The sequence below is a fragment of the Cydia amplana genome, chromosome 18, assembly GCF_948474715.1.
Source record: "Cydia amplana chromosome 18, ilCydAmpl1.1, whole genome shotgun sequence".
NCBI lineage: Eukaryota > Metazoa > Arthropoda > Insecta > Lepidoptera > Tortricidae > Cydia > Cydia amplana.
Genome location: NC_086086.1, coordinates 3438304 through 3448425, shown reverse-complemented (window position 1 = coordinate 3448425; position 10122 = coordinate 3438304). Strand labels below are relative to the sequence as shown.

General features: G+C 35.8%; 1 protein-coding gene across 1 annotated transcript; it reads left to right on the top strand.

The window, feature by feature from the left end:
• Positions 1–384: 384 nt before the first annotated feature.
• Positions 385–7126, top strand: LOC134656534 (odorant receptor 10a-like). Its single transcript, XM_063512095.1, has 7 exons — positions 385–661; positions 1115–1222; positions 1291–1757; positions 2403–2505; positions 3220–3315; positions 4512–4667; positions 7058–7126. Exons 1-7 carry the CDS (start codon positions 548–550, stop codon positions 7124–7126), a joined length of 1113 nt encoding a protein of 370 aa, XP_063368165.1. The 5' UTR covers positions 385–547.
• Positions 7127–10122: the final 2996 nt, after the last annotated feature.

Sequence of the window (10122 nt, the reverse complement as noted above, 5' to 3'; positions counted from 1 at the left end):
CATGTCGGTGAAAAAGTGTGATCATATTTGAGAATGATAATAATACATAATAAATAAATAGAATACCTCCGCTAAACGTATGTATCGTGTTACCGGGCGTCGGTAACATAGTGAGGGGAGTTTTCACTTCTATCGGCACTCCCGGAGTGCAACCGTTGTTGCTTGTTTTGTTGTACAGAAGAATGTGTACATATTTTTTTAGTTTTTGATTGCAAATTATTTGTATTTAAATTTAAATGTAATATGTTTAAACGATTCGACAATGCATGTCGTTGTGATGTGACTATTGAATAAATTTATGTCAAATAATTTTTTTTCGTACCTACGTCAAATATTTTCGTGCATTTATCTTCCTCGTTAAAATGGTGTCGCTTGAAATACTTAAATATTTTTTTTAATTTACAGCCAAATAATTTCGCCGAAAGATTTGGGTTATATAAAACTGGTCGCCACTACACTTAATTTCGTAGCTTCTTGGCCTTTGCTCGAGTCAAAGAATAAGAAATATACATTTGCTGTAAAATGGAACATAACTTGTTTCTTATTTATGAGCATTATATTTGTTCTTCAGATCTGTTATATAAGAAATAACATAAGCACAACCAGTTTCGTCATAATAGGACATACTTATATAACACTGGCAATGACTACCATTGCTCTGGTAAGTTTTTATAACCGATTTCTTTTATTGAAATCCAAAATCAAACATTGATGACCCATGAGTTTTGTACTTTTTACTTTGAAAAAAGTTGAAAACTCGAATTTAATGTCCACAAGTAATTATACAAGCAGGTGAAGAATACGCAAATAAAGTGAAATAGATGTCATACGAGTAATATACTAAAGAAAAAGTGTCCAAGCCCTACAGAGGCGGAGGACGGAATCAAACCGGCGACTTGAATATACGCGGCTTACTCATTTTCCTCTAGACGGTCACGGACGTACCCGTCCCAATTTCGCGAGTACTTAATATACACATAAAACTAATATATACATAAATATAATACATACAGATAAATACATAAAACTCGAGTCACATAAAACTATTAAAATGTAATTTTAACATCGAGAAAGAACGGCTTATTTTTTAATAACCTTATTTATTTAAATCCAGCAAAGACTCACAATGCCATGGATGGCTGAGTATCGGCAAGTGATCAAAGAATTCTTGGAAAAAATTCACCTCTTTCACAAAAAGGATGAATCCGAATATGCTAATAAGGTAATTCAATTATAACCGTTGTGCGATTCAATTTTTTTTGAACCTAAAATCCTTTTTTTTCTTTATAGATTTATAAATACATCGAAAAAATCTGCCACATCTTTACGGTATTTATTCACATTCAACTGTACGGCGGAATCCTGTTATTTAACATAACTCCTTGGGTTAAGAACTTCAAAGCCGGCATGTATAGCTCTAATAAACCTGTTAATGCTACTTACGAGTCAGCGTTATACATATATCTCCCTTTTGATTATCTTACTGATATTAAAGGACACATCTTTATAACTTTCATGAGCTGGTTTGGAACATGCATAGGTTCCACGTCTTTCTGCTTGTGGCATCTTCTTCTTTCTTTGATTGTGTTTCATATATGGGGTAATCTGAAAATTTTAAAACACAACTTAGATAACTTCCCTAAACCTGCTAATCATCAAATGACAAGTAACGGACTTTCATGCTATACGGAAGAGGAGTCTAAAAACATATCAACATTACTTGTGGAACTCGTGAGTCATCACCGGAATATAATGGAGTAAGTACCATTGTAATTATTTGACGATTCTAAAATATTTACATAATACTGATTTAAACTTCCACGATTTTTACACATTATTAAATTGCACCAAAGGGACTTAATCGCGTATCTAAGTAAGTTTTAAGATTTACCTCCGACGTTTCGAGGACGGCGTTGTCCCCGTGGTCTCGGAGAAGACTGGCTAAAGTTGACATCAGCATCTTCTATTTAACCGCGCGAGTTTTTCGAACTATCCGCACTTGGTCTTGTTTATTAGCTTGAACGTTTTGCGCACTAGGGATGTCACTCTGTCGACACACAACACTAACGATATTGGATTTATCGACTGTCGATACCTATTCGTTATTCAATATTGTTAGTGTTGCGTGTCGACAGAGTGACATCCCTAGTGCGCAAACCGTTCAAGATGATAAACAAGACCAAGTGCGGGTAGTTCGAAAAACTCGCGCGGTTAGAAGATGCTGATGTCAACTTTAGCCAGTCTTCTCCGAGACCACGGGGACAACGCCGTCCTTGAAACGTCGGAGGTAAATCTTAAAACTTAGATCCGCGATTAAGTCCCGTTGTGCAATTTAATAATGTCTAAAATATTTCATAAACTATTGATGTTCCTTATGTAAGTATGGACTTTTATTGTTTCAGCTTTATGTCAAAGACATCGAGCGCATACAGCTTTTTTCTACTCCTAAATTTCGCATTCTATCAAATAGTGGGTTGTATTATTTTATTGGAATGCTCTAAATTGGTATTCAACATTTTTAATTACTTGTTTTTGTCATACATATTTTATTATATACAGGGTGGCCAAATAAGAGGTATACACTTTATTTTTATAATTTTATTCTATAAAACATATAAAATATTAAGTATTCCTTGTTAAATATAATATGTAGGGTCAGCAATTACACATGGAAAATAATGTCAGACAAATGTCCACCTCTAGCAGCATGGCAGATGCGAACCCTTTTCATCACTTTTTCACACATTTCTGGCGTTATCTCAGCGACAGTGTTTCGAATATTTTGTTTTAATTGCTGAAGGTTCGTTGGCCTATTAGCATAGACACGTCCCTTTAGATAGCCCCACAGAAAAAAGTCAGGAGCTGTTAAATCAGGCGATCTTGGGGGCCAGTCAATGTCACCGTTTCTCGAAATTAATCGACCGGGAAACGTTATTTTTAATGTTTCTATTGTTTTTAATGATTAAAACACGTTGTTCCGTCGTAAAACGCTCCATAATAAATTTGCCGTATATCTACACAAACTAATTTTCATGCAATAACTGTCATATTTACCGCCAAAATAAAATGGCGGCAAAAAAAAGTTGTATACCTCTAAGTTGGCCACCCTGTATTTATTGCCTTTAATGATTAATCATAAAAACAAATATTATATAGTGTATAAGTGGAAGTTGTAAGAATTTATTACAAAATGTAACCCTTATATCCATTTTCTTTCAGGACTCCGAAGCTCTAGGGAACTATGGACCTCTAACAGTTGCATTATTTCAGCAATTGATACAGATATCTGTCACATTTGAACTTATTGGGTCTCAGGTGAATTTATAAAGTGTCTTAAAAATAAAAAAATAAAAAAATAAATTATGAATACAAAACACTTGATTTGCAAATATGTTTAGAGTACCGTTTTTTAAAATCATTATTATTGGTTTGGTGAATCATGAAATTTCTTCGGCTATTTTTATTTAATAAGTATACCAAAGTTAAACAACTTTATTAGAAATCATTGCACTCATTACAGCAAATAAACATTGCAATAATTTTGTTCACTAATAATGTTTCCCATACACGACATAGTGGTTACTCCGAAATGTTCGGATGCGTACGTGTATCCAAAGCCTAGCGTGTACGGCCACCATGGCCTATGATGTACAAGGTGCACAAGGTGGCAGGTGTTAGAGGCGTCACTCCAATAATTATATCATTCGCCGGGCATTATTATCTGCCCAACTGCCTTGTGTCCTTGAACCTCAGAGTTTGAGGGCCCGATTCGGATTTTGAAATAGACATCTGTTAGATATCTTTTAGACATCGCCAAGATACGATAACGATATGTTTAAGATCTAACCTGTCAAATTTTACATTTGCGCGATTCTGGAGATACTCTTGAACGATTTTTACAAGATATGGCTTAGAGATCCAATTCACATCTAATAGATATCTAACTCTATCTAACGTAAAAGTGATATTGGTTGCCCGAATTGCGCTGCAAAAGAGAACTAGTTGAAAACTAAACTACAACGTATCTAGAATGGATCTAGTACGTGTTGTCTCTTGTGAATATCTTGAAGTTCGAATACGGCAGTGAGTAGGACAGACGGCAAACGACCGGATGGGTCAACGCTGGTCCTTTGGGCGAGAGGGCGTAGTCTCATTTGGGAGTCCGATCTTGGAACCAGTGTACGTCTTTGTCCCGGTTGCAGTGAAAACCGCTGGACCATAGTGTTCTGGGGCGAAAACATTTATTAAAAATCTGGGGCATCGGTTAGGGGTCCCAGTCCTAGCTCATACAGGTCCAGCAAATACTTATGTTTACGTATAAAGGGATTTGAATTGTTTCTTTAATGGACTGTGAAAGGTAAACCGAGCGGATGGTGCCCTTTTGCCCGTGTCATTGGGCACACGCAAAAGCAGCACCAGCTAGTTAGGGTATGAGGACTATTATATCATAGAGAATTAAAGGAATCTACAATGTACTCACTACTTATTATGATTTGATTAATTATTTGCAGAGTGAAACACTAATCGATGCAGTGTATGGTTTACCCTGGGAGTGTATGGAATTGAAAAACAGAAAACTCGTTTTATTCTTCTTACAAAACGTCCAAGAGCCAATAAGCCTGAAGGCTTGTGGCATGATATCAGTTGGGGTTCAAACTATGGCTGCGGTTAGTATTCCTACCACAGAACATATTAAAGAGGTTAGAATGGCTATCGCGCACAGTTAGTATCGGAACCGGTGTCGCCGCTCGTTCCTCTCCACATTTACTAACACTCGCGCAACGGTAGTAAACACTTGTGTCCGTGGTGAATGGATACGCCTCCTTTAAACAGATTTGACGTCTGGCTTCTTAATCTGAACGTTATTGTGACGCAAAAAGGCATGTTTACTTCATTTTCGGACAGCGCGGGCGAGTAGCATGCGAGCGTTTGCTCAAAACCCCGGGGCGACACGTAAGGTGAGTTCGACTAAGATCGGACACCGGGTAAGATCGTATGATTCACCTGTTCGTTAGGCGCGTCTTGCGTCTTGCGTTAAGTGCGTCCTGAAGGGGGGTGCGGCACAAAACAGCGCATTGCATCACCTTGCCAGCATTAAAAAAAAGCCCCGCAACAGGCAGACATTTGAATCATACGATCTTACCCGGCGTCCGATCTTAGTCGAACTCACCTTACCCTGCTCGCATCGCCATTCTACTTGTTCTGTGATTCCTACTAATTATAATTGTGCAAATTAAATTAAGATATTCAAATTCATAATTGTTCAATCAAACTGAACTTTGTCAGACTGGCCAAACTGGACTAATAACTGTATAACATTAAGACTAGATTATTTAGATAACATTGAATATACAATAATAATAGGTAGTATGTTAAAGGTTGTCTGGAAGAGATCGCTTCTTAGCGATAAGATCGCCTGTTGTTACCTTGCGTTTAACTGTATTTCATTTTCTGTATATTTTTAACCTCCTAGGCCCAAGGTCCTACCTATAGTACCTATTCAGTTTGATGTAATTTAAACCATGTTTAATTGGAACAGAGTCGCTTTTGCTTTGTTTCGTTCAGTTTTCAAACAACGAAAAATCAACTCTATTTCCTGCAATTTAGGTTCAAATTTCAGTGGCAAATTTTGCATGTTTCGTTTGCATGGCTGGGCCTTAGGAGGTTAACTATATGGTGCACAATAAAAAATACTTAGATTAAGAATAGTAATCAATGTTTTGAATTAGTCTAGATAGAAATCACATTGGACTTATACTATATTTATCTTTTTCCATATAATATAACTTACTTTATGGGATAAACCGGTTTTCAGTTTGATTACTTTTAAGATATTTTGTAGAAAACAAATATTGGTAAACAAAAATATTGTTGAAACTTTCTATGGCAGTTTTCTACAATCGTAACACATTTTTACACTTATGTGGCCGAATAATATAGTAGAATGTTTTAAATTATATTTAAGCATTCAAGTCGCACAATAATAGTACCACATCTACAAGTACCTACTTGGGTCTCTATTGTTTCCCAAATAGTTTTAAGTCATAATGTAGGTATTGTTTGCCCGCATTTTTGTTCATTTATTTTCGACATCATCCGCAGGGCTTTAGTGTCGGCAAACGTCCCCTCCACGCTAGAACCGCCAGGCCTCAGCCGGTCGGATGGTAAAAGGCCTGACGGCCTGACACTGGTGCCATGGGAAAAAGGCAAGTGGGAGGCTACGTGTGTAAGCACTTTTGCCCCCTCACACCTTTATCGCACCATCCGGACGGCGGGCGCAGCCGCTGAGGTGGCGGCCCTACATAAACATCAAAAGTACTCAGCACTCACTAATTACCTTTTCGTCCCAGTAGCCGTAGAGACGTCCGGTTGTTGGTGCGCTGAGGCAAAAACCTCCCTTAAAGTGACAGTCCATTTCCAACCGCAGCTGCACTACTGTTCATTTTACTATGGAAATTGACAGTAACAGCGACGCGTTCAGTACCAGTAGTGCAGCTGCAGTCAGAAATGGAATGTTACCCCTAGGGAAGTAGGTCGCCGCCTGCAAGAAAGGGGCCTTGACTCGCGCTCCGGGTTTTTCCTGGTGCAAAGGCTGTCCATCGCAATTCAACGCGGTAACGCAGCGAGTGTGATGGGCACCTTTGCGCCAGGGGTAGCGCGGGGAGGCTTTTTATATTCCTTGTTTTATTTTAGATATATTTAGGGTTGTTAGTTTTAATTTAGTATTATTCATAGATGTATTTAGTTCATAAGTTATTTATTTGTCTTTTTACTGTCTTTTTCAATGAAATAAATAATAAGTATTTTCGTTAGTCATAATTTATTTGGTTCAGAAACACGTCACTTTTCATAATTCCCGTAAAACAAACCTAACCTAACCCATCTATAGGATAACCTGACGAAAATCCTGAAAAGTTAACGGTTTCAGTTTTATGACTATTTATCATATGACAAACAATACATTGTCTTAAAACTTTATGGCAAACAACACAACTTTACCTACTTATTACAAGAGTCACCTTCGTTACTTTACAACGTTCAATCTTTTTGGTTACAGATTTTGAAGACGTGCTGTTCTTATTTTATTATGCTTCGTACGGTGACCGCTAATGAAGAAATGGCTTGATTCAGCTTTAAAAAAAAATGGCTTGAAGTTAAAAGTAGTTACCTAAGTTGAGATATTTTTATCTCATGATCATTTTGGGTTATAAATTACTACCTATAAATTATATAAGTACACGTTAAATTCACTCGTGCTTAAGTTCTAAGCTATTATAATAAAAATAATAGATATAATATATGTATAATAGTTTTATTATTTGCAAATCATTAGGGTAGATATATAAGCTATAATATGGTTGATTAGGCTAGCATCACTTTAATGTTAATTGGGTGCGGAGATACAGTTTAGGTATATGTATTAGTTAGATACTCTTATTCCAAAACACTTTTCCAGTGATGTTAAGCTCAAATATAAAATTTTAAAACGAAAACATTTAGGTTTCTACATTTTCATTAAACATTGTTTAAACGACAGTTTAGTTCATTACTTTTAAGCAATTAGAGAAATTAAACGACTTTAATTCATGACATAAAGTTTGAAATGACAAATGTTCCAAATTTTCTGTACGTAAAATGGGGTGAATAGGGTTCGCGGCGAGAGTTGGGTTATGAATGGGGAGAGAAGGGATGAAAGAGGGGTGAGATGGGATTTTAAGGCTACTGCTACAAAAATAATGTATTCCAATTTAAAATGGAGCTATAGTAATACTCATAATAAAAAAAATCGATCCAACAATCTTCCAAAATCACCTTTGAATGATATCCCATCTCACCCCAATTACGAGGGACTACGGGGTGAGGTGGGATTTCCTGTTTATCGTCAAAGTTATGAAATGGAACTACCCAACATAAAATAAAAACTAAAATACAAACGTCCGGAACACTTATTATATACACCATTCAGTTTGCATATCTAAAAATAAAATGTTATCGAGGTTTGAATGTCAGTTTTGCCCCTACTCACCCTATTTTACGGTAAGTGATGAATTGAAAATTCTTTAGAACCAGTTCAGAAATTCTCTTTCTTTTTGTTATCTGAACGTAATCGATAGAGTAAGACTTTAATACTCAAAAGTGCGTACTGTTTCATTTAAACCCAATGCATGTTTGGTGGTGTCAATCAACATGATAAATTAAGTTTAAATTATGTACTATAGAAAAATAAGATTTAGACGTTCTGACTTTCGTATTGCTTTAAAGCTTTGATCTATTTGGTCGTATATTTTGATAAAATTAGAATATACTGACATCATAAATAAAATCTAGTTAAAATGCAAATTGGCTATTTATCGCTTGTTGACTAATTTTATTATCCGTTGCACCATAATAATTTAATAATCATCATCTTCGTCCCGTTAGGGAACACCACGTTTGCATTACATGGCTACATTCATTATTTCACGTAATGAATATTCGATTCCAACGTTACGTCATCTCTACTTTATTAATAAATATCTAATCTATGATGTTTTCGTATATTTAAGGAAAAATTAATAAAAACAAACATTATATTTACAGCATCTGCTTGTTTTACTACATCCCTATGTCGTCCTTTAAGTACTAAGTCGACGATCATGTTATTTATTGCCAAGCACGATTTACGATCTAAAAGTCTTGCCAAAATATAATATATTACTTTGCTCTTTACCGTTCCATTAAAAGCGCTGGTTTTATTACCTTCGTAGATTACTTCCGTGCTTACTTAACCGTGCCACCTCATAAATACTATTTTTACTGCTCCACCAAGCATAACAGACGTTGGATCCATCAAAATCAGTATGAATTTAGAATATAAACAATAGAATGAGTTTTACAACGGCTGTTTCGGCTGGTGTACTTACGAGGTGGGAAGGAATGTATGTACGAGTATGTAGGTAAGTTTGGATTAAGACTCATGCAAAATAGTAGTAGTAGTAGTAGTAATCACTTTATTGTACACAACACAGGTTTACATAATATTTACAGAGATAAAGGTACAAAGGCGAAATTATCCCTGTAAGGGATCAAAATACCCGGTTCGCCGGGCGAGATAGTGTTTCATATATGGGGTAAGTTGAAAATTTTAAAACACAACTTAGACAATTTCCCTAAACCTGCTATTCATCAAATGACAAGTAGCGGAATTTCATGGTATACGGAAGAGGAGTCAAAGAACATATCAACATTACTTGTGGAACTTGGTGTACATTCGTTTGGGCCAAATACCTTTCGCCAAATTTCACTTCCCAACAAATTTATCGCAATAGTTACATTTCCCAAAGGAACCTTTAGCAAAGTTACAATTCGCATATAATTTATTTGGTCAAATTATCATTTAGCATGATTTTACTTAGTCAAATGTTATTAGGACAAAAACTTATTTAGCAAACGTTTTTTATTGGCTAATATAAAAAAAAAATATTTGATCAAATTGTCACTTCGCAATTTTTTTAGTTAGCATACCAGTTAGGACCACTGAATTAAGTAAGGACACAATTCTAGGGATTGCCAGAGCAATCTATGCTGGCGCCATCTGCTAAATCCTTTGACCGGCCAATCCCATTGATTACCGAATATTAATTACGTAATTTTTATTTTAGGTCCTCATATAATTCTAAAATATTATTGCAGATAGGTAGGTACTATTTTAATGTTTATGGTTCAACAAATCACATCCGTTTGCGTAAAACATAACCAATATGATAAAAAAACCAAGGTCGGGATAAAGTATTTCAAATGAAAGCAAAAATAAAAATACTGCAGGCCCTCTATTGGTATGTAAATTGTATCACATCAAAAACATTACATGTAAAAAGGTGCAAGTCTCGCAACGCTTCTACTACAAAAAAGTTTTGAGATGTAATGTGAAACGATGGGATCTCATCTCTTTTTGTAGGCAGTCCTTCTTTTCGGGTACTCACACCCATACTATTTATACACATATCATAACTAAACACATCTTCATTCATACTCACATCGTACATCGTAGTGTACCTTTACCTACTATTTGTAGGAACTGCAATAGTAACTTTGTAATAGCATATATTTATATGGGATTACAAACTTACTTATGCAGTTCTC